The sequence below is a fragment of the Podarcis filfolensis genome (genome assembly GCF_964270895.1).
Source record: "Podarcis filfolensis genome assembly, chromosome: 13".
In the NCBI taxonomy this organism is placed as follows: domain Eukaryota; kingdom Metazoa; phylum Chordata; class Lepidosauria; order Squamata; family Lacertidae; genus Podarcis; species Podarcis filfolensis.
In genome coordinates, this window is record NC_139615.1 from 35,886,155 (window position 1) to 35,910,517 (window position 24,363).

The following is a 24,363-nucleotide window of genomic DNA, read 5'->3' on the forward strand; positions in this document are numbered from 1 at the left end:
GTTTGCCCTCAGCCCCTCCGCTGATTCGCAGCCCCGCCCGCTCAACGGTCGCCGCCGCCGCCGCCGCCGCCGCCCTCTCCTCACCCGGCAGCAGCACCCACCTTGTCGAGGCAGTTCACCTTCTCGGTCGGGTACACGATCTTGCCGCAGCGGGCACAGCTGGGGTTCATGGCGGCCGAGGCGAGGAGGAAAGCGTGTGTGTGTGTGTGGAGGGAGGGGAGAGAAATGCCTGCGCGTGTAAGGAAGGGAGGGAACCAGGAAAAAAAAATAGGGGTGAGGGGAGAGAGAGAGAGAGACCCCCGCGGAAGGCGGCGGCGGCGGCGGTGGGAGTTGGCCCCGGCTGCCTGGAAAACTGCGCCCGTGGCGAGGCTTGTAACGCAGAAGCGAGCGGGAGGAGGAAGAGGGCGTGAGGGAAAGAGAGAGAGAGAGAGAGGAAGGAAAAGAAGCCGCCTCGGCAACGGCTGGAAACGACTGAGGGGAGGGGCGCGGCCAGCCAGCCAGCCCAGTCAGTCGCTCCCTCACGCGCCTCCGCCCTCGACGCGCCCGCGCGCGCGCACCAGCCAACCGTGGGGGCGGCGAGGGAATGGCGCGCGGGGTTGCGGCGCGTGCGTGCGTGAGTCGCCTGAAGCAACGGCCAGACTAAACGAAGAAAAAAAAAAAAAGGCGGGCGGGCGGCGAGTCGCGAGAGGGAGGAATAACCCGAAAAGGAGGCTAATGTCTGTCAGAAGCTTATGTGGGGGTGGCGGCGGGGATGACGGTGGTGTCTCTCTCCCCCCCCCCCAATCTCCTTATGGTTCCCCACCACAGCCGGGCTCTTTGGAGAATTAAATCTTAATTCCACGTCGTCAGGACTTTATTGAGTCGTATCTTCTTCCTCTTTCCCGCCGCCAAGTAAGCTGCGCGGGACTCATGGCTCCTGAGGAGAAATGGCCTATAGGATGCAGCGCCTGTCAAAAGGTCGGGTCTGTGGTCGTTCCGACCCAATGTGCGCAGTGCGGGCTTACTCCCGAGTAAAACATGCCTAGGGCGCTAGGCTGTAAAAGGTGAAATACGGCCAAACACACCCTCAGGCGGAGTCGGGCGTTTGTTTCTCTGTGGTGGCAACGTTTTTGAAATAATGGTCTGCTCTCTGCTTCCTACCACCACCACCGCGCCTCTTTTCCCTGGCGGCCTTCACGACATCGATCTCTACCTTTCTCACTTTCCTCCCCTGAAGAAGAAGGTCGGAGATGAATTTCCAGCAGGTGTTACTTTGCGGGACATGCTATACCTGTTGAAATGGCCGCCTGTCGTCTTGAGTTGCTGCTGTCTGCCCAGGGCTTTTAAAAGCAGGGGAGAGAGAAGAGAAGAGAAGAAAGGCTATGTTTGACTAGGTCATTTTATTCTGGACTTGCTCAGTAAGTTGCCCTGGGAAGGCGCTGAGCAGGGGGGTACAAAATGCCAAAACGTTAACAAGTAAGCAATAGGAAAATCTGCACCTGTTGAATGCCTGCCTGTTGTGCAGCTTTCTGGAAACACAAGAAATGTTGCCAGTGCAGCCTGTATTTCTCAAGGCTGGCACATGTCCTCAGCCCAGTATTCTTGAATTGACAAGACGGAAGACGCCTGTGCGTGAATTGGTTTTATGTGTGTAGATCAGTGCACGCTGACCAACGCACATTATACCATGTTTATGGAAGACAATCTTACTTGGCTACGAGTGATCGCCAAAGAAGAAAGATACCTGAAGGAGCGTCTTCACTCCCATCATTCAGCCCAGAGCCCCAGACAATTGAGGTCCAGCTCCAAGCATCTTCTAGCGGTTCCCTCTCTGCGAGAAGTGAAGTTACAGGGAATCAGGCAGAGGGCCTTCTTGGTAGTGGCTCCTTTCCTGTGGCACACCCTCCCATCAGATGTCAAGGAAATAAGTAACCATACAACCTTTAGAAGACATCTGAAGGCAACCCTGTATAGGGAGGTTTTTAAGGCTTGATGTTTTTATGATGTTTTTAGATATGCTGTAAGCCGCCCAGAGTGGCTGGGTATACGTAAATAAGATGATGATGATGTTGTCAGTGGGCCCTGTATTGTCTGCTGTGACTCTCCATGGTCTGAGCCTGAGGGCTTTCACACTCCTGAAATCCTTTTAGATCAGAGGTGAGGAGCCTATGGCCCGACATCAGATATGGGGCTGGCAGAGGTGTGCTGCTTTCCCTGCTTGGTAAATATACCCCCCACACACACACACCTAGGGCCAAACTTTGATAAGTAGGTGAGCATAGCCACCTGGCAATCACCTGATGTAATTTTGCATTGCAATGAATTAGTGAGGGCATATTCCTTTGTGGGCAGGCACCCTGGAAGACAGGGTGGGTAGAAGGGGCTAGGCACCACCCCAACATTGGCCAGAGGGGTGAGTTCCATTGCGGGGAAACTAGTTGTAAGTAAGTAAATAAAGAAAAGGGAGAGTTGCAGCCCACCTTCTACCACCCAGACTGCCCCTTCTTACTTGTGGGATCATAGTTTTGCTGGGGAAGGAGGAACCACAGAGCAAGAAAAGCGGGCGGACAAGCCCAGAAAAGTGAACCTCTAGTTCTACAATTCTCTAATATTAAATGAATCATGTCTTTTCAATACAGTTGGGATGTCTTTTGCAATTTATTTTTAATTTAGTGTTGAACTTTCTGTCTGTCACCAGTGTTCCAATATATGGAGTTTGCAAATCTTTTATCTCCCCTTTTCCTGTCCTATCAATATCTCTAGAAAGCATTACTGCTCCACATAGTTTAATTATTAATGTGTTTAAAGGTCTATCTACACTAGGTGTCCGAGGCAACTAAAAACAACAAAACATAAAATTACAATATAATTAAAAATGTACAAAAGATGTACAAGAAAGTGCAGGGGAAATCATTGGCTAAACTACTAAGACCAGAGCTACCAATCCAATAGCAACAAAATAATCGGGCCAATGGCTTATCTAAGCAAGAAGGGGTGTATTTATTTATTTATTCCATTTCCTCTTACTCACTCTTAAGAACATAAGAAGAGTCCTGCTGAATCAGGCCAATGACCCAGCTAGTCCAGCATCCTGTTCTCACTGCCTGTGGGAAACCAGTGAGTAGGACCCAAGCACAAGAATACACTCCCCTCCAGTGGTTTCCAGCAACTGCTGTTCAGAGGAGTACTGCCACTGACCTTGGAGGCAGAGCAGAGCCATCATGACTAACAGCTATTTATTGAGAGCCTTTCCCTCCATGAGTTTGTCTAGCCCTCTTTTAAAGCCATCCAAGTTGGTAGCCATCACTGCCTGCTGTGGGAGCAAGCTGCATCATTTAATTGCCGTATTTTTTGCTCTATAAGACGCACCAGACCACAAGACGCACCTAGTTTTTGGAGGAGGAAAACAAGAAAAAAAATATTTTGAATCTCAGAAGCCAGAACAGCAAGAGGGATTGCTGCGCAGTGAAAGCAGCAATCCCTCTTGCTGTTCTGGCTTCTGTGATAGCTGTGCAGCCTGCATTCACTCCGTAGGACGCACACACATTTCCCCTTACTTTTTAGGAGGGAAAAAGTGAGTCTTATAGAGCAAAAAATACAGTATTTGCTGCATGAAGAAGTACTTTTTTTTATCCGTCACGAATCTTCCAACGTTCAGCCTCCTTGGATGTCCGTGAGTTCTAGTATTATGAGAGAGGAAGAAAAAGTTTTTTCTCCACCTGCTTTTTCCATGCCGTGCATCAATTAATAAATTTCTATGAACTATAAAGCCCCAAATGCTGCCAACTTTCCTCATAGGGGATTCTTCACCATAAGGGTTCCAGAGTGGGTTTACAATAATATAATAAAACCATATTAAAATCAGTTAAAACAGTTCACAGCAGAGAAATAAGAGGAGGGTCCTATCAATATATCTCAGCTGTCAAAGGTCAGAGTTAAGAGGCAGTTCTTTAGCATATGAGGAAAGCTATTCATAAATGGGCCAGATGTACCTCTGTAGGGAAGGAATTTTACAACTTAGGAACTGAAGCAGAACCATCTTCTGGGTTATCCACCCCACCCCCCAAAAGTCCTAGGGCAGTGGAACTACCAAGAGGGCCCCATCTGCCAATCTTAGCACTGAAGAGGTTCTTTAGGGAAGCAGTCTTCCAGATATATGTGGTCTAAGTCATTTAGGGCTGTAAACACTCATGTGAGCAACCGTGAATTGAACTGGCTGTCTTCACCTACTGCAGAAAACAAGACTTCAGTAGAAGGTTGGCTCCAAAAGAAAAGAAAAAACCACTCTAATTATGGTAAGTAGGGGGCATATTCCAGGAATCTCAGTACATGGAGATTATTAACCTCTTCCCATCTATGCCTCCTCCCCTGTAAATGACCACATCACACACCCATTATTAGGCTTGAAACAAGCCTTCTATGCTAGGTTTCCTCATTAGGGTCTGAATTTGGGACCCTACAGTAACAATTTGTGTTCAGTAAAACTTGCACTTAGAAGCACAGATCTGGAGCCAAGCTATAACTAGGTTGACCCTGAGTTCCAGTTTAGTTTTACTGTGCAAGTGTTTCCAAATCCACTTCAGTGCCTCTTGACATGAAAGCATAGGCGCCTGGAATCACAAATGGAAAAAGACTGTTAGGAAGATTCTCTAGCCAGTTGGTTGTGTACTGGATCCATCTTGGGGTTTTTTGCTTAAAGAAATTAAACCACCCAACAATTTACAATCAATAATACAAAACATATGATGCCATCAGCAAATGTTGGACATTAGCACCCTCTGGTGTTACATCTTGGTAACGTCAAAATAAATATTTGTGGTTGTGAAACATCTTTAGCAACAACATACTGTTTTTACACATAAAAACAAATAATAGAAGTATTTCCTGGAGAAGGAAGGCATCTGCTATGTCAAATCATTTTGTGCTTCTTCCATCCCCAGTCTCCAAACAGACCTAGGTTTCCCAGTTGTACAATACAGTCCTGTGTGTGTTATAATATTATTCCTTACATTTACATTTATACAGTGGTACCTTGGGTTACATACGCTTCAGGTTACAGACGCTTCAGGTTACAGACTCTGCTAACCCATAAATAGTACCTCGGGTTAAGAACTTTGCTTCAGGATGAGAACGAAACTGCACGGCAGCAGCAGGAGGCCCCATTAGCTAAAGTGGTGCTTCAGGTTAAGAACAGTTTCAGGTTAAGAACGGACCTCCGGAACAAATTAAGTTCTTAACCTGAGGTACCACTGTATTCCATCCCCTCTTAAGGAGTTCAAGGCAATACACATGGTTATTCCCACCATATACTCACAAAACAAACCTATGGTGTAGGTTACGCCAAGATACAGTGCATGGCCCAGGATCACCCAGTGAGCTTCATTGCTAAACAGGGATTTGTACCTGGGCCTTCCCAGTTCTAGTCTCACATGCTATCTACTGCACTAGAGTCAGTGGCTTTAATGTTGTTTACTCTCAAATAAGTGTGCATGATATCACTGTAGCCTTAAGGTGTGTTTCTGGGTTTTTAATAGCTGTACGGCAGGAAGGGATTTGGCTAGTGTGGTTTTACCTGCCACTAAAAGTAATATGCTCAGATCCCTACATGTGTTCCCCATCGTAATGGCTATTCACTCAGCACTGTGTTTAGTCTTTGCACCTTCAACAGGTATCAGAAAACAAAGAATGTAACTTTTCATTTAAGGCAAAGTTTCTAGACCTCATGACAGTAGAGAAAAGCTTGGAAATGCGTAGGTTGTATCTGCTGCTGAAATTTCAAGGGTGGGTGTTTGGGGACGTCTTCTCCTATGGCTATTACTTCCTCTCCTTTATGTGTTTTACAGAAGCAGTTCCCTCTGTTCTCAGTTCCAATTTTGAACTGTTTTCAAGACATGCACGCACGCACGCACACACACACACAGCGTGTGTAATGTGGGCGTACCCACAATCTTTCGGCTCTAGTGGGATAAAAATATATTTCCTCTGAAACACATCTCCATAAAATGCTTATCTGCTATCCAGCCAAAAACTTATTTATTAGTAGGATGGGTATTTTGCTTCTGTTCATACAAGCTTAGTGTTCTTTGTAATTTAATTTATTTATTCTCTTACATTTATATACCAACTTTCCTCTAAGGAGCTCAAAGTAGCACACATGTTTTCTCCCTTTCTCAATCTAATCCTCACAAAAACCCTGCAAAGTTGGTTATGCTGAGTTCTGTGATTGGCCCAAGGTCATGGCTGAACAGGGATTTGAACCCCAGTCTCTCAAACCCTAGCCTAGATTGACACTTTACACCACACTGGCTCTGTTTGTTTTTGTTTGTTTTTTAGGCAAAAGGTGGGTAAGGGTAAAGGATTCTGCTTCCCATAAGAGATTCCTGCCCTCTTAGAATCAAGGGCTGCTCAGCCCACCTACCCCTGACAACAGGACAAAAACAACAACAGGGTTTTCTGCTCTGAAAACAAATACCATAATACTAGCTACTGTGCTGTTGACAGCAGCCTGCTTCTCTGGGTCATTGCTTGTGCCCTGGGAGTGCCCAGGGCAACAGCTCCATCAAGAAAGAAGCTGAACTACTACTCTGTCAAGAGTGGGACAGTGCAACTGTGTTATTCTCCCAACCCAGAGGTCACTGGATCAAAACTGCTTCTGGTTTCTGGTGCCAGCTTTCTGCTTCACTGTGAAATCTCACAAAGCAAATTGTGGCCCTTCTTCTGGCTATTCAAACTGTCCCCTCCCACCACCGTCCATTTTAAAAGAACAAATTTTTGCCTTTCTCTGAAAACAAGGCACAGAGTGGAGCAAGGGCAAACAGCTTCCTGCTCTGTCAGCACAATGACCCAGCCGGGCACTTTCGTGTATTGTCAGCAGACTTGAAGGAGGAAATTCTAATTTCATTAGAATGACAGGGCATGCCAAAACAACAGCGAAGAAGAATCCATAGAATTAAAGAGATCTCATGGAAGTTAAGGTTCCCAGAACAGAGCTTATTGCAGTTCTTGCTCTTACTGCTTTGTGCAGAGAGCAAATGTTTCTACATACCCTCCAACATTTAAAAGTTTGAGGAGAGCTGTGGCTCAGTGGTAGAGCAGCTGCTTGATATACATACAGAAGGTCCCTGTGAGGTTGGGAGAGAGCCCTGTCTTAAATCCTGGACAAGCTACTCCCTGTCAGTATCAACCATACTAAGCTAGATGGACTGATGATCTGACTTAGGTACAAGGCAGCTTCCCATGTTCTTTCCTAAGAGTCTGAAGCCTTTCCCCCTTAGTGTCTTCCGCACAATCACATTGAGGGAGAGATTTGGGGTGCATCCCTGCCCCTGACCCCTGCTGTTGCATCTCCCACTGCCCTGTGGGTGGGGGCGAGGAATGTCTGTAAAGGGGAACCTCGCTGAACATAGCAGACTCGACCTATGATGTGCACAATCAGTTTTCCCAAAGGGTCAGCCAAAATCTACCCTCCTGTAATTTAAGCCCATTACAGTAAGTGCTCCCAACTCTGGGTCGGCAGAGTACAGGTTTGACTTATTCTATGTGACAGCCATTCTCTGCTCCAGACCAAATGTACCCTGTTTTTATTCACCCTTTCCTAACTGTGTGTTGTGTGCTTCCGACCACATTCTCTTAAGTTGTCTACAACCTTAAAGTGTTGCACTCAGAATTGAAGGCAGTATCCCAGATGAGATCACTTCAATAATCTGTCCTCTGTTGATTTAATAAACCTCGGCGTTTGCTCTTTAGGTTAAATATATTATTGCAAAAATCAACCCAAGTCTTGCAGATCCTTAAAGCCTCAACAAAACTCTTATGTCATAAACTACTTTACAAATGTCAATAAAGAGTATTGCCATTGACAATTCAGAGCTTAAATGTATGCAAAACGAACACAACATTTCAAAACAGGAATTGGTGTTAAAACAATCAGCGCTGCTGAGTAAATTCAGTGGAACAAGAAACCGTTGTCTGTATTCAGATCTAAATTATTCAACTTATTGAGAAGCTGGAGTTGTAATTTTGCAGTTTCATCCTGGAATTTCCATGTGAAGTTCCTCCAGAAATGTATTTCAGCAGCTGCAGGATGGAATATGACAAGCTATGTACTACGTGGCAAGGTATTGTCCATGTATAGTAATTTAGCCATGTGTCAACTAGAGATATGGTGGATTTGTTCTGTGAGATATGATTGTTCCCCTGTGCGGCTGTCCTCCTACTCAGAGACTAAATAGTTAGAGACCAGAAGAATAAAAACTCTAGTAATTCACACAAATTGTAGTAAAGCAAGCACCTAATGCAAAATACATAGACACATATGTACACACATACAAACCAGAAGGTGGTAATTAAAACCACTTGTAACAGAAAGAACATGAACCCGAGTTTGCTTATTTCCTCCTCTCTCCCAATCCATTTTCCTTTTGTGTCAAGACTTTTAAAAATTATAAGCTCAAGGACAGGGGCTGTCCTTTTTTTAGTGGTTAGTCACTGGGAGCCTTTTCTGGCTGAAAGGTGAAATAAAAATAATTTAAATAAATAAAATAAGTTGCCTTCTGGTTTGAAGGAAGTCTTGTAAGTATCATCTGTCTCACACCTTTCCTTTTAGATGAAGGTGGTTGGACACCTGTATATACAGATGTTCTCTAACCAGTGATACTCTTACACCAGGAATATTCTCATACGTTGAGAGAGGTAAATCACAGATATTTGCAAGCTGCTCTGGAAGCTCTATTTCTGATAAATAATGCCCCCCCCCCCACACACAATGCAGCAGAGGAACGCATCCATAGTTTTGGAATTGTCAGCATGTACAAAAAAAGGGGGGAGAACATACTGACAACCAAAGCCATCTCAATTCCTGAAGCAGGATGGGTTTTAATGGGTTGGAGGGATATATTGCAATTAATATATCCTCTCCTGCCCATTAAAACCCATCCCACAAAGGTTATGGGCTCAGTACTGTGCAGGAATACAGATTTTGTGTTTTGTAGAGATTTTTTGAAGTTGTTGCCTGAGTCTTTCTGAAGTGGGGTGAGGAGGAGGAGGAAGCCAGATTACTTCTGGACTTGATCAAATACCTAATTCCTGTGTTTTTAATTTTGCTGCCATGGGTGGGCCTTTGGAACTTTGCACAACTTGTCACACACGTGTGAGCCTGGAGGGATAGACTGCAATTAATACATCATCTATTAAAACCTATCCTGCACCTTAGGCGTTTTCTCTCTTTTAAAACGAACGAATCGAAAACGCAGGAACCCCACAAGAAAATCCCCTCTTTTCTGCGCGCCGCCGAGGGAGGAGGGGAATCAGGCGAAAATGGCTGTCGGGACTGAAAACCGAAAGCTACTTTCGCAATCACGTGGCGCCGCGGAGAAGGGCGAAGAGGCTCCGTTTTGCGGCTCGCCGGAGAGGAAGAAGTAGTCTGGACGGGGGTCTCGGAACAAAAGCGATCCTGACAGGTGGGTGCTTGGTTGCGGGGGGGCAACGAAGGGCTCCCTCCCCCGCACTCCGAAAGGAGATCCTTCCTGGACTTCCGCATTCCAGATCCCAAGCGGGAGACTTTTCAAGCTGGCCAAGCCGCAAACCCCGTTTCGCAGGGATCCCGAAACGGCAGCTCAAGCCTCGTTGAGGCGCATTTACTTGGAAGTAAATGCAGCACTGCACGGAATTCAGCAACGCCGGTTTCGGTGGGACCGGCCTCTAGTTGCTATATGATTGGGTTACAGCCAAACCATGCAAACAGGCCCGTTGCGCGGGGCTTTTGCGGTCTTCCTTTCTTATTGCTTATAGAATCATAGAATTTGTAGACTTGGGACCACGAGGGTCATCTAGTTCAACCCCCTGCAATGAAGGGATCTTTGAGCTTAATCCAGCCCCGGACTCCTGGGAGGAGGCGTTGCTGGGTTTGTTTCTGGCCTGATCCAGCAAGGGGCTCTTTGTGTTCCTGAAGATCGGAAGCAGTTTGAAAAGGCTTCTAAAAAGATCAAGGATCAAAGTAACGCGCTGTCTTTCTCCGTCTCTCTCAAACACACACACAATCGCTGTCAGCCATACATAACGCTCTCCATCAAGGACAAGCTCTAAGATAAAGGTAAAGGGACCCCTGACTGTTAGGTCCAGTCGCGGGCGACTCTGGGGTTGTGGCGCTCATCTCGCTTTATTGGCCGAGGGAGCCGGCGTACAGCTTCTGGGTCACGTGGCCAGCATGACTAAGCCGCTTCTGGCGAACCAGAGCAGCGCCGTTTACCTTCCCGCCGGAGCGGTACCTATTTATCTACTTGCACTTTGACGTGCTTCCGAAATGCTAGGTTGGCAGGAGCAGGGACCGAGCAACGGGAGCTCACCCCGTGGCGGGGATTCGAACCGCCGACCTTCTGATAGGCAAGTCCTAGGCTCTGTGGTTTAAGTCACAGCACCACCCATGTCCCCAAACTCCCCACCTGACTGCTTGAACATGGCTGAGGGACTTGGCGGACCACTTAATGATTTTTCTGCCTGTTGTAGCCAGTTGTATGCAGTGCTAGGGCCTGTATGGTTTTTAATTGTGTTTTTGCAGGCACCACCACCTGAATGAAGCTCATGGAGGTCTGCAAACTAGAGTTTGGGGTCCCATGCTAAAGCACACAATCTCTCTCTCTCTCTCTCTCTCTCTCTCTCTCTCTCTCTCACACACACACACACACAGCTTTTCTCTCCCTACAGCCTTGCAGCTGTGTTGCAGTGACTCATTATCCTACCACTCCCTTCTCTCTCCCCGTCACGTTTCATTGTGACATCTCCCCTTTACTCTCCTGCTCCCACAGTTCCCCCATGGGTACTCAAAGACCTCTCATCGTGCCCTGGCTAATTGAACAGTTGGACGCCCGGCGGTACCCGGGGCTGTCATGGCTGAACCCAGAACGGACCCTGTTCCGAGTGCCGTGGAAACACGGCTCACGGCAGAATATTTGCGACGAGGATTTCCAGCTCTTTGAGGTAATCTTGTCGTGTTTCCTTTGGTGTGTGTCCCACATCGCATCCCATCTTCCTCAACCTGGTGCCCTTCAGCTGTTTTGAACTACAACTCCCATCGTCCCATGCTGGTTGGGCTGCTGGGAGTTGTAGTTCAAAATGTCTTCAGGGCGTCAGCTTGGGGAAAGCTGGGGAAGAGGTTTCTTTCGTGTTTTAACTGTAACGTTCTGGAATAGCTGTGGGAGGTGGGCGGGATGAATGGGGTTCAAGGGAGACCAAAACAAATTACAGTGGTACCTCGGGTTACAGGCGCTTCAGGTTACAGACTACTCTAACCCAGAAATAGTACCTCAGGTTAAGAACTTTGCTTCAGGATGAGAACAGAAATCGTGCTCTGGCGGCACAGCGGCAGCGGGAGGCCCCGTTAGCTAAAGTGGTACCTCAGGTTAAGAACAGTTTCAGGTTAAGAACGGACCTCCAGAACGAAGTTCTTAACCCGAGGTACCACTGTATTATTATTTACTGAACAAAGCAGCAGAACAAAGGTCTCTGCCCTTCCTTCCCCAATGATCTTGCGTTGGCTTCCCCTCTGCCTTGCACCATCCACAAACAGAGATAGGATACTGGATCCCACGGGGCATTCGCATCCCTCCGAAGATTCACTTTCAAAATATTTAGTGATTGGGTCATGCTTATGCTTTCCAGACACTATCACATTGGTCACCCTCCTCTGCACACATTCCAGCTTATTAATATCCTTCTTAAATTGCGGCACTCAGAACTGAACACAGCACTGGGGCATTTGATGGGGTTACATTTCCTCTGAAGGAGCAGGTTCATAGCTTGGGGGTACTCCTGGATCCTTTGCTGTCACTTGAGTCTCAGGTGGCCTCAGTGGCCCGGAGTGCCTTCCGTCAGCTTCGGCTGGTGGCCCAGCTACGCCCCTATCTGGACAGGGATAGCCTAACTACTGTTGTCTATGCTCTGGTAACCTCAGGGTTAGATTACTGCAATGCGTTATACGTAGGGCTGCCTCTGAAGACGGTTTGGAAACTTCAGCTGGTGCAGAATTCAGGTTGCTCACTGGAGCAAGACGGTTTGAGCATATTACACTGATCCTGGTCCGACTGCACTGGCTATAAATCACCGTATTTTTCGCTCTATAGGACGCACTGGACCACAAGACGCACCTAGTTTTTAGAGGGGGAAATCAATAAAAAAAATATTATTTCCCCCCCCCCCCCGGCCCCAAAGAGCAGCAGACAGGCTTAGTTTTTAAGAGGGAAAAAGTGCATCCTATGGAGTGAAAAATACGGTAGTTTCTGGGCCCAATTCAAAGTGCTGCTTTTAACCTATAAAGCCTTAAATGGCTCAGGACTGCAACGCCTCAAGGACCACCTCTTTCCATATGAACCTACCCAGACCCTGAGATCATCTTCTGTGGCCCTCCTTCGTGTGCCCCCTCCCTGAGAGGTCTGGAGGGTGGCAACACGAGAACGGGGCCTTCTCTGCAGTGGCTCTCCCTCTGTGGAATGCTCTCCCCAGGGAAGTTCGCCTGGTGCCTTCATTATATACTTTTAGGCATCAAGCACAAACATTTAATTTTAACCAGACCTTTGGTTGATCTGATTTAAAAAGCAAAACAAAACTGGGGGGGGGCGCTATTGTTTTGATTTTTATTAGGTATTTCGTGGTTTTATATCTTGATTTTATTCTGTGAAGCGCCTTGATACCCCCGGGTAAAGGGCGGTATATAAATTCAATAAATAATAATAATAATAATTTGTGGTGTAAAAGGTTACGGGATTTCAGCAGGAAATTACGGGATAACCACTGATTGGAAACGAAGCAGTGTGTGACTTCCCTGGGCCACATCCTGAGCACAAATCACTCAGAATGTGCAGTAAAATCTGGAGGGACCTCCAGTTTTGTGGCAGGTCGGAGAGTCCTGGGGGCAGCTGACCTAAATCCATCTGTCAAGATGATACAAGGGTTGAAGGAGGGAAAGAGTTGACCGTGAGCCTTTCAGATAGACTGTCTTTATGGGTGAGCAGGGTGCTATAGCTGGGCTTAGAAGTCTGCTGTGTGGGGGTATGAAATCTCCGTAAAGGTAAAGGGACCCCTGACCATTAGGTCCAGTCGTGACCGACTGGGGTTGCGGCGCTCATTTTGCTTTGTTGGCAGAGGGAGCCGGCGTACAACTTCCGGGTCATGTGGCCAGCATGACTAAGCCACTTCTGGCGAACCACAGCAGCCCACGGAAACACCATTTACCTTCCCGCCAGAGCAGTACCTATTTATCTACTTGCACTGGCATGCTTTCGAACTGCTAGGTTGGCAGGAGCAGGGACCGAGCAATGGGAGCTCACCCATTGCGGGGATTCGAACCGCCGACCTTCTGATCGGCAGGTCCTAGGCTCTGTGGTTTAACCCACAGCGCCACCCGCATCCCTATGAAATCTCCCTACCTAACTGCTTTCTTTCCAGGACTGGGCCATTGCCAGAGGCCGCCATCGCCCAGGCTTTGACCAGCGGACACCCTCTGAGTGGAAAAGGAACTTCCGCTCAGCCCTGAACCGGAAGGAGGGGATCCGCATGTTTCAGGATAACAGCACAGACTCCGAAGACCCCCACAAGGTGTTTGAAATCCTGCATGCCCCAAGTAGGTAGATCGGACAGAGCAGAGGGCTTCCGATGGGGATTGCTAGGCAAAAGATGCGAGGAGGAGCCAAGGATCAGACCGAGAATCTCCTCTGTTTGTAATCTTGTAGATCTGAATGACTCTGCCCAGGGGGCAGCAGTTGGTGATGTTTCGCCTACCCTGTCTGGGAGCACGGGACTGTGCGGAGACAGTTCTTCCTCTTCTCAGGTCAGTGCTTCTACTTTCCTCCCTGTCCCAGTCCCTGCAGCCATGGGATGGGGAAGTGGAAAGAAGAAGCAGAGCAGCCTGTAGGGGAGACACCAGGGGGAGGAGGACAGGGAAAGAGGAATAAACAGTCTGTGAACCTTCTCTATCCTGTCCTTCAGGGTGATATCCTGGACAGCGTGCTGAGTTCCCTGGAATATTGCAGCCCTGCAGAAGGTGAGTGTGATCCAGGATACTGGAAAGGGATTGGTTCGGATGCTGCAGGAAATAGGTGAGGTATAAATGCATCAAATAAATAAATAAAGATAATAAAAGCGTGGAGAAGAAATGAAGGGGAAATTCTAAATCAAGCCACATTCAACACTCAGGCCACCAAGCTTAGTTTACTTAGTTTTGCTTATTTTATATATAGATGCTCACTTTTCTTGGAGACACCTGAACAGAGAATCTTGGGGGCTGGTGACCATACGCATCATGGAAGTAGTCTGTCCCCCCCACTCCAAAAAAAACACCCTGGCACCCTTCTTCTGCAGCTGCTCTCGTATTAACTTTTGACACAGCTCCATCATTAGAGAGAACATGTAAGATTGTACAGTGGTGCCTCGCAAGACGAAATTAATTCGTTCCGCAAGTTTTTTCTTCTTGCGAGTTTTTTGTCTTGCGAAGCACGGTTTCCCATAGGAATGCATTGAAAATCAATTAATGCGTTCCTATGGAGACCGCTTGCCAGGCTGGCGGTGCGGAGAAGGGCTTTTCTCCCCACCGCAAGCCTTCAGGACAGGTACGGGAACAGAGGGGAAGGCGCGCAGCGCTTCTCCTCTGTTCCCGGGGCTTGCGGTGGGAGGAGGGTTTTTCCTCCCCACCGCCAACATTCAGAACAGCATTCTGAATGTTGGCGGTGGGGAGGAAAGCCCTCCTCCCACTGCAAGTCTTCAGGACAGCCATCCGAAGGCTGGCGCGGGGAGAAGGTCTCTCCGCCCCACCGCCAGCCTTCGGAGGAGGTCCGAGGACAGTGGGGAAGACGCGCTGCGCTTCCCCGCTGTCCTGGAGATTTCGCTATGGGCTTTCGTCTTGCGAAGGAAGCCCATAGGGAAATTCGTCTTGCGAAGCGCATTGAAAAACGGAAAACCCTTTCGTCTTGCGGGGCACCACTGTATTCCATCTTTCTGCTGAGCAGTGTTACACTTCATGTCTTTTTGAGTCAGCACTGGGATGGAGCTGGGAATGGTAAGCTGTAATCCCCTCCAAAGGTTGCTAGACTATAACACCCATCATGCTTAGCTATTGCCATGCTGGCAGGGGCTGGTGGGAAATGGAGTCCAACAACTGCTAGAGGGCCACAGGTTCCCCACTCTGTAGTCAAGTAATTAGGGGATTCACATACCATTTTAATCGGTTTTCACTGCATAGTTTTGTGCATATGTATTTTTTTCTTTTTGATTCAGCTGTCCCGAGCCTGTGCTCCATGTATCAGATGGGATGTAGAGAAGAAAGTTGTGAGAGCGCTGCTGGTGAATGAAATTCTCTTTTCCACCTCCCACCCCACCCCTAGAATCTGTTTTCTTTCCAGATCTGGAAAGAGGAGTCCTGCATTCCAGCCCTATATTGCCCCATTCCCTCCAAAACCACAACCAAAGAACCTTTGACTATTAGCAGCTTCTGCCCTAATGCACTAGGCATTCCTAACTCCCCAGAAATCCCAGAATTTTGGCATTCTCAGGCACTCATTCTAGATCCACCTCTTTCTGTGTGCGCCTGCCGAGTATCACATTTTCTTTTTTTGTTGTTCTTCTGAAATATGTTGTTTTTGCTGCTAGGAGCAGAGAATCTAGCTTGCATTGGAGGCCTGCCCCCATTCAGCGTGGATACAAATCTACCTGTAATCGCAGAGCCACAGCTGGATCAGATACTGGGAGCTGCTACGTTTGGTGAGCTTCTTGGATCTAGAGGAAATATTGTCAGGGCCAAGCCAAGATTGCAACCATTATCCCTTTCATCTAGTGTGGGAGGAACCAAAGGTAGATGTACTGTGTGCTTTGTGGTAGATCGGCAAGGCTTTCCGACTCCCAGTTGCTGAACAGCAACAAAAAGCAGTTCCCAACTCCTTAGGAACAATCTAGTAGATTTTTGTTCTGAAAGTGGCGGGAATTGCGGCATTGTCAGGCTCCCTCTCTCTGCCAACCTAGCAGTTCAAAAGCATGCCAGTGCAAGTAGATAAATAGGTACCACTCCGGCGGGAAGGTAAACAGCGTTTCTGTGTGCTGCTCTGGTTCGCCAGAAGCGGCTTAGTCATGCTGGCCACATGACCCGGAAGCTGTACGCCGGCTCCCTCGGCCAGTAAAGTATGATGAGCGCCACAACCCCAGAGTCGCCTTTGACTGGACTTAACCGTCCAGGGGTCCTTTAGCTTTTTTTACCTCTCTCTCGATTCTGTTTTTTGTGTCTGTGTTGGGTATCAAGTGCTTGCTTTGTCTTTTTCTCTTCAACCATGTTTAGCACTAGGAGCAGAGAATCCCGCTTTCTGTGGAGGCCTGCCCCCATCCGAGTTGAATCTAGTTCCACCCACAACTGCAGCATCTCCCCTGCAGAACCTCCTGAGTAGCGATACTTTCGGTGAGCTCCTTGAATCTAAAAAAAGTATCTGGTCCCCTTGGTGCTGCTGTGCTTTTAAGTAGTAGAAATCAGGGTGTAAAGTAGCAGGTGGAGAACTCCTTTGGCTCGGTGGGCCAGATCTTTATACCAACCCACCCTCCCTCCTAGGCCAACTTTGACATCAGATGATTGGCAGGCGGGGGGAACCATCTGACAAGTTGTGAAAATAAAATCGATTGGCTTGTTGTTTAATACAGTGGTACCTCGAGTTAAGTACTTAATTCGTTCCGGAGGTCCGTTCTTAACCTGAAACTGTTCTTAACCTGAAGCACCGCTTTAGCTAATGGGGCCCTGCTGCTGCTGCCGCGCCGCCGGAGCCCGATTTCTGTTCTCATCCTGAAGCAAAGTTCTTAACCCGAGGTACTATTTCTGAGTTAGCGGAGTCTGTAACCTGAAGCGTATGTAACCCGAGGTACCACTGTATATATTTAGCCCAGTGAAAATAGCTTGGAAGCTGGAGCTGACCCACTAGCCATCATCCGTCTCGCTCATGATCTCTCCCCCCGATAAAGGAAAACCTTAGCGCTCGTATATTTTGCCAATCAGGTTGAGCTTGTAACTCAAAACCTTTCCCTCCCATGTTGTTGGCATCACCAAAGTGACCTTCCTGGGGCAGAAGTGCCCAACCTCACAGGGCTGTTGTAAGGATTATAGGAGTGGGGAGCTATGTAGACCACCTTGTGCTCTTTGAAGGAAAGGTGGGATATAAATGCAGTAGTGAATGAACAATATCAGTTGGGGAAGATAGTCTGCAGTCCCTATTGCACATAGCTGTGAGTGAATGCAGTGCCACATACAGTCATACCTCTTGTTACGTTTGCTTCAGGTTAAATCTTTCCAGGTTGCGTCCCGCGGCGACCCAGAAGTACCAGAAAGGGTTACTTCCGGGTTTCGCCACTCACACATGCGCAGCTGCTCAAAAATGATGTCGCGCGCATGCACAGAAGCGGCGAATTGCAACCCACAGACGCGGGTTGCGTTCTGCTCAACCAGAGGTACCACTGTACTTTGGAGGACTTACGTATAAGACTGTGCTGGTACATTGAATGGGTGATTTCTCTGGAAGAGGTTTGGCAATTTGCTGCTCTCTGTTTTCAGCGGGCGTTCCAGAATGATACTGGCTGCTGCACGAGCAGAGCAATAAGTCGCTCTCATCCTGGGGGAACAGCAAAGGCTGTGTCTCCTGCCGCTGGGAGACAGGAAGAGTGGGTGGTGTTTTGTACCTGGCTCCCCCAAACTATTCCTCTCTCTTCCTCAGAGTCAGATTTCGAGGTCCGAGTCTACTATCGGGGTCGGCTGGTCCTCGCTGACGTGTTCAAGAACGTGCGAGGCCTGTGCTTCGTGCCTCCAGGCTCCCAGAGCCGCTACCCCGATTTGGCAGACGTGGTCCTGCCTGACCCAGTCTGCTTGAACGACAGTCTGCAAGTGACCTACACTCAGCGCCTTCTGCGAGGCGTGGCTCCGGGGGTGGTTCTCCATATCGAGGGTATGACTCTGTGTGGCATGCGCCAAGGCCATTGCCATGTGTCCTGGAGCCAGTCAGAGATGCCTGAAGACGAGACGCCTCACGGTGCTCTACCGAAGGAACGGTTAGGTCCCATTTACAGCCTGCAGCAGTTTGTGCAAGGTACGCAAGGGCTATGTTGCCTGTCCCATAAGGGCTCCTGGGTAAGGGTTCGTGTCTTAAGGGCTCACCCTCGCTGTTAAGACAACTTTTGCAACAAGTTTTGATTCTCTTTCCACCACTGCTAGAGGGACAGGCACTCAACTCACATGCCAACTGAAATACAAGTAAATGGTTGTGCCTTCAGGACACCGATGGGGCTCCCCGGATGTTCATGGACTCTTAGTCCTCCTGGACTGATGTAGTGGGGAAAACATCGAAAGCAACTTATTACAGTGGTTCTGGGATGCAGGTGGCGCTGTGGTCTAAACCACTGAGCCTCTTGGGCTTGCTGGTCAGAAGGCCGGCCGTTCAGATCCCTGTGACAGGGTCAGCTCCCATTGCTCGGTCCCAGCTCCTGCCAACTTAGCAGTTCGAAAGCACGCCAGCGCAAGTAGATAAATAGGTACCACTGCGGCGGGAAGGTACCGTATTTTTCGCCCTATAGGACGCAGTTTTCCCCCTCCAAAAATGAAGGGGAAATGTGTGTGCATCCTCTGGGGCGAATGCAGGCTTTCGCTGAAGCCTGGAGAGCGAGAGGGGTCGGTGCGCACCGACCCCTCTCGCCCTCCAGGCTTCAGGAAGCTCTGTGCAAGCCGCTGGAGCCCTCCCATGGCTTGCGCAGAGCTGCCTCTTATCCCGAAGCCCTGGCGCGCTGAGCAGTCGCGCCGGGGCTTTGGGTAGCTCTGCGCAAGCTGCGGGAGCCCTCCCCTGGCTTGCGCAGAGCTGCCTCTTATCCCGAAGCCCCCGCGTGCTCAGCAGTCGCGCCGGGGCTTCGGGTAGCTCCGCGCAAGCCGCGGGATCCCTCCCCTGGCTTGCGCAGTGCAGCCTGTTCCGGGGGCTGGGGTCGGGGGAAGCTCAGGCTTCCCCCGCCCCAGCCTCGCGCCTGGGGGGGGGGGAAATAATTTTTTTTCTTTATTTCCCCCCAAAAAACCAGGTGCGCCTTATGGGCCGGTGCGCCCTATGGGGCGAAAAATACGGTAAATTGTGTTTCCGTCCGCTCTGGTTTTCGTCACGGTGTCCTGTTGTGCCAGAAGCGGTTTAGTCATGCTGGCCACATGACCTGGAAAGCTGTCTGCGGACAGACGCCGGCTCCCTCGGCTTGAAAAGCGAGATGAGCGCCGCAACCCCATAGTCGCTTTTGACTGGACTTAACCATTCAGGGGTCCTTTACCTTTTTACATTGGCTCTGTTCTTACCTTCAAGGTTGTGTTCCGAGAGTGGCACTGGATGAACGCTCCTCAGCCCCATGGCACTTGGGCTGCAGGGTTCCATCCTCTCCCCTGTACTGTTTTAGCATCTTTACCACGGTGATCTAACATGCAGCCTTTTTGGTGGACCTTGGCAACATTTGATACCCCTCCACAGCCCTCGTGCCGAGTTAAAGGCCACAGAAATAGTAATCAGCATGCAGCTACCAGCTGAGGAACTGATAGGGCTTTAGAATATGAAGGAAATGCTCTCCTCCCTTTCTTTCCCTGCCTCCCCAGACCTGGTTGGATATATGGAAGGCAGACAGGGATCTCCTAAGTACACCTTGTGGTTATGCTTTGGGGAAGATTGGCCAGACACCCGCCGGCCCTGGAAGAAAAAACTGCTCATGGTGGAAGTAAGTACTTCTGTCCTTTTCCATGCTTTGCTTAAGCACCGTCCAATATGCTGCTCTCTTTTCCACAGCTCAGAAGCAAATATCTACAAGTGCTGCCTCCAACTGATGTAACACAGCTGATTCGCTGCAACCAGGGTTGCTCATGCATGGTTTGAAAAGTGCGGTATACTTTTAGTCTGTTATTGGGCGGGGGGGAGGCATCTATGAGCTGGGGTGGAAGGAAGACCTGAGATTAATTCTGCCACAGTCATTGCTTGGAACATGTCCTCCTGCACCATCTTCCTCCTGTTTATTCCAAGCCTGGTGTGGATCTGAGGTACTCACAAAAAGGCTATCCCATCATACTTTGACCCGGGCATAAAGATAACTAAAGCAGATATTGGTAACACACCTTGAGAAGCTTTACCACAGGCTTCCTCAACCTCTGCCCTCCAGATGTTTTTGGCCTACAACTCCCATGATCCCTAGCTAGCAGGACCAGTGGTCAGGGATGATGGGAATTGTAGTCTCAAAAACGTCTGGAGGGCCGAGGTTGAGGAAGCCTGTTTTACCACTTAGGACAGAGCAATGTTGACATGAGCAATGAAAGTTCCTTTGTCTGAGGATTCACTATGGGACCTGTGGACCTCCAGTTGTTGTTCGACTACAGTCCCCATCAGCCGCAGGCAGCAAAAGCCAGTGGTCAGGGATGATAGGATTTGTAGTCCAGCAACATCTGGAGGACTACAGGTTTCCCCTCCCTGCTTTATTGCGAAATAAGAGGGAAATAATTAGGATATTGGCTAAGGTGACACATGCATCATTTTTGAATCAAAGCACATAAGAAAATCTTTACAACTGTTTTATACACAGGCAGGATTATGTAAAACTAAGATTGACTGTGATTTCTTGAATTGAGTAATAGGTCCTTTAAGTCTTGTAAGTATCTTAAAAATCAAAGCCTCAGACTCCCTCTGCTTACGCTAGAGAATAAGATTATTCAGTGGTAAGGGTAAAAGCAGTGATGTCATGCAAACCAGCTTGGGGGTGTGGGAGAACTGGAATTGGGAGTCCTAACAAACATGCGAAGGACCACAGGTCCCCATCTGTTAGGACTCCCAATTCCACTTCTCCCACACCCCCTGCAACAGATAGTTTACATCATCTACAGCTTTCATAGGGACTTACCTTTTTGCAAAATTGGATACCTGATCAACTGTGGGTACTTCTTTAGCTGATAAATATGTACAGTGGTGCCTCGGTTTAAGAACTATTTGGTTTACAAACTCCCCAAAAACGGAAATAGTGTCTTGGTTTCAGAACTTTACCTCAGTCTAAGAATGGAATCCGAATGGTGGAAGGCCTCATTAGGGAAAGCGTGCCTTTGTTTAAGAACGGTTTTGGTTTAAGGACGGGCTTCCAGAACAGATTATGTTAATAAACCGAGGTACCACTGTATATATACAGTAGTACCTCAGGTTAAGAACTTAATTCGTTCCGGAGGTCCGTTCTTAACCTGAAACGGTTCTTAATCTGAAGCGTGGTTTCGCTAATGGGGCCTCCTGCTGCTGCTGGCACGCAATTTCCGTTTTTATCCTGGGGCAAAGTTCTTAACCTGGAGCAACGACTTCCTGGCTAGCAGAGTTTGTAACCCGAAGTGTCTGTAACCCAAGGTACCACTGTATGTCCACTAATCAGCAAAATTCTGTAGCCAAAGTCTGTTGTCACTGCAGTGGGCAGAGCGGTTCCCTCTAAGGTACCCTAGCCCTCCCTCCTTTTATGTAGCCCTGGGGATAAAGTGGAAAAATGCTGTAGTCTCTGCCCTGCCACACAAGGTAGGCAGTTCTATTAAGTACCAGGGAAGAACTAAATGAACGGAACACAAGTAGCAGCAACTGTTTTGTTCTCGTTTTCTCCCCACTTCCCTTTTTACAGGTCATCCCTAAGACCCTGGAAGCTCTCTACGAGTTGAGCCAGTCCAACGGGGCCTCATCATTAAAGGGAGCAGAGCCGGACCTAAGGATATCGGATTCGCTGCAAGGATCCTATCTGGCCCAACTGAGAGAATGGCAAGAGAAGATGGAGGTGCAGTTTAATTAGCTGCGCAAAACTTTTATCCCCTTTCAGAGATAGCTGCAGATTTGGGTCCTCCTTCCTCAGACAGCTTTCGGGGTTTCTCTTACACAGCAGAATCGACACTCCTCTTTGCCAGTCCTGAGAAAGGGGCATACCGGCAGCCCCTTTGGTGGAGATGGTCACTGCTCACTTGCACAAACCTTCCACTGAGACAGCTGGCAGCCGCTGTCGGTTTCTATTAGCATCCCTGTATGCAGAGGATATTCAAGAGTTTGTGAGGGGTTTTCGTTTGGGTTTTTTTTTGCTTCATCTGTTCTTGTTCACATTGTTCGCTGGTTTCACCGTAGGCGTCACAACCACAACCAGCAGCTGAACATGGCGAAAACACTCCTCTTTAACTAGGTCTTTGGCTGTTAAACACACTCTGGCTTTTAAAATGTGAGGGTTTTTTCTTTTTTATTATTATGTTATGCACTTTGTGTTTTTATGTTGTAAACCACCATGTGATCTTTAGGTGAAAGCCGGTATAAAAATTTAAGAAATAATAACAATGGCAAAAACTGGATTTATCATCTCTGAGTGTCCCAATTATGCTTAAGATTTAATGTTACTTTTTACTGCTTCTTGTTTGCAATCTTAGTGTGCTTTTTTTATCTCACTTTTTAATCCACAGTAATTCTGATGTAGGCTTGCTGTTTTTCTTAAAAATCATTAGATGCATCCAGTCCTTTTGATGGTGCTAAGATGGTAGCAAGTTTTTGCCAAGTCTCACCCTGTTTGCCCTAATATAACTCCAATCGGTCTCCTGCCTTTTTCCTTATTTCAGTCCTCAGCTCTGCTAATCATCTTGTTATCTATAAACTTATTTTAAAGTCTCCTCCCTCCTCTTGACATTATTCCTTTCTCACCATTTCTCCTTACATGATTTCATTGGTTATGCACTCCTTAGTCCACTCATTGATCTGAGTACTTTTAGTAGAACAAGATTTAATTAAAAAATACCATCTTCTGGTTATGTCCCCTCCCTTTCCCCTCTTGTCTGCAGTCATTTGTTCTGGCTGTGTTCACACGCCTCTAAGCCACGGTTTGTTCAATAAACACAAGAGTAGTTTTACAGACAAGCAAACAAGCAACAACTGGTTTCTTCAAAGTGTGACTTGTTTTCCAGCTGTTTTTGCCTTGTTTTTCTATAGTGCCTGGGGTGGAGGTGCCAAACAAACCATAGTTAAGGCTGCTGGGTGCAGGTATTATGCCAAACCATGGTTTGAACAAACCAGTTTGTAAGCCAACAAAATCCCTCAATTGCTTCACATTATGGTTGCCAGAAAACAAACCATGGTTAGTCTGCTGGGTTGGGTTTGGATGTTCAAATGAAGTATGCTGAGCAAACCATGGCTCAGCATTATGTGTGAACCAGGCCACTGGCTTCTAACTCTGCATGGAACTCCCTACCTCTGCCTCTCTGGTTTCTTCTTTTAGAAAGCCAATTTATTCTGGACTGCATTTCCTTTCAACAGGCCATTACAGGTTTGGCTATACAGTACTCCCTTTCTCAGTTTCTTCCCTCCCTTCACTTCCTAATGATGCTGGTTAGATTTCAAAGCGTGACCCTGCGAAGCAGAGAATGATTTTTCTAAAATGTGCAGTACATAGTCTTCTGAGTTTTATTTATGAAGTGCCTAAAATTACTATGTACACACCATTTCAACCCCGTAACCTGCCATGATTTTGAAGGCAAGAGCAGCAAAGAGTTGAAGAATTCAATACAAGAAAAGCCCTGCAGGATCGGATCAGAGGTCCAGCAACTAGTACTGGGAAGGAACTATCTTGCCTCTGAACCTGGAAACGCCACGCAGCCATCACGATCAGTTACCTTTGACAGACTGATCCTTCTAATCCCCTTTTTAAAGCCACCTAAGTCAGCGGCTGTCTCATCTTGTGGCAGCGAATCCCATGAATCATTATACACTGTGTGGCACTTTCTCTCATCTGCTCTGAAACAACCTGCCAGTTCGTTTCACTGGATGACCAAAACTTTTGACTATTTCGGGGGGGGGGGGGGAGAAAAACTTCAACCTGCTTTCTCTGCAATATGCTTGATGCAGTAAGCCTCTATAGGGTCTCTTCACCCCCAGCTGATTACGTTTTTCCCTAAACTGAAAAGCCCCAAACATTTGTGTTGCGCCCTTACAGAGAAGGTGCTGCAGCTAATCCGAGCTGGAGTCCCGAATGCCAGAGGGGTGTGAGTTCAGACAAAGTCCACATCTGTCCCCGACAGCATTTCCCATTTTTGCTCTCTTTCCCACTAACCGGTGTCAGCTCCTGCAGGGTTAGCTGAAGCACCCACCCTACCAACACGGCTGCTCCTGCAGCCCTTTCGGCAAGAACTTCGCTGAGCAAATTAACCCAGGTTCTCTGGGCTCAAGGCTGCCGCCCCATTCTTACTCTCAACTTTTCCAATTCATAGCCTGGCGCAGGAAGTCAAAGTAACAACAGCAGCAGCAGCAGCAGCAGCAGCAACAACGTAATCTTAGAAAACTGCCCCACCTTCTTGAAAATGAGAATTTTGTTTGCCAGCAGCTGTTTGTG

At 48.0% G+C, this 24,363-nt stretch overlaps 2 protein-coding genes across 6 annotated transcripts in view; one reads left to right on the top strand and one right to left on the bottom strand.

Annotated features, from left to right (window-relative positions):
• LASP1 (LIM and SH3 protein 1) overlaps positions 1-2,612 on the bottom strand; it is a 53,771-nt gene extending 51,159 nt beyond the window's left edge. Inside the window, exon 1 of one of the 2 annotated variants that reach the window (XR_014541066.1) lies at positions 102-493. Coding sequence is in view for 1 of the 2 variants with exons in the window: in XM_083583548.1 (XP_083439674.1) it covers positions 102-170 (69 nt within the window). In the remaining variant the exon portion in view is untranslated. Of the gene's footprint in view, positions 1-101 lie in introns of both variants that reach the window. The other variant, XM_083583548.1, reaches the window with a different exon arrangement.
• A 6,405-nt stretch (positions 2,613-9,017) lies between these two features.
• IRF3 (interferon regulatory factor 3) lies at positions 9,018-22,903 on the top strand. 4 transcript variants are annotated; one of them, XM_083583196.1, is made up of 11 exons: positions 9,216-9,437; positions 10,782-10,953; positions 13,417-13,591; positions 13,701-13,798; positions 13,957-14,011; positions 15,241-15,306; positions 15,613-15,723; positions 16,292-16,408; positions 17,706-18,074; positions 19,601-19,719; positions 21,634-22,903. In XM_083583196.1, the coding sequence occupies exons 2-11, from the start codon at positions 10,789-10,791 to the stop codon at positions 21,796-21,798; spliced, it is 1,440 nt and encodes a 479-aa protein (XP_083439322.1). In that variant the 5' UTR covers positions 9,216-9,437; positions 10,782-10,788; the 3' UTR covers positions 21,799-22,903. The 4 variants fall into 4 exon arrangements, with proteins under 4 accessions (XP_083439324.1, XP_083439322.1, XP_083439323.1 ...); XM_083583197.1 differs by having other exon boundaries at positions 9,222-9,437; positions 16,298-16,408; XM_083583198.1 differs by lacking the exon at positions 15,241-15,306 and having other exon boundaries at positions 9,018-9,437.
• Positions 22,904-24,363: the final 1,460 nt, after the last annotated feature.

Excerpts from the sequence above, each read along its gene's own strand:
- IRF3 (XM_083583196.1), top strand. The coding sequence starts at position 10,789 with ATGGGTACTCAAAGACCTCTCATCGTGCCCTGGCTAATTGAACAGTTG. Across the intron at positions 10,954-13,416 it reads AGGATTTCCAGCTCTTTGAG|GACTGGGCCATTGCCAGAGG; the intron begins GTAATCTTGTCG and ends CTTTCTTTCCAG. Across the intron at positions 19,720-21,633 it reads AAAAACTGCTCATGGTGGAA|GTCATCCCTAAGACCCTGGA; the intron begins GTAAGTACTTCT and ends CCCTTTTTACAG.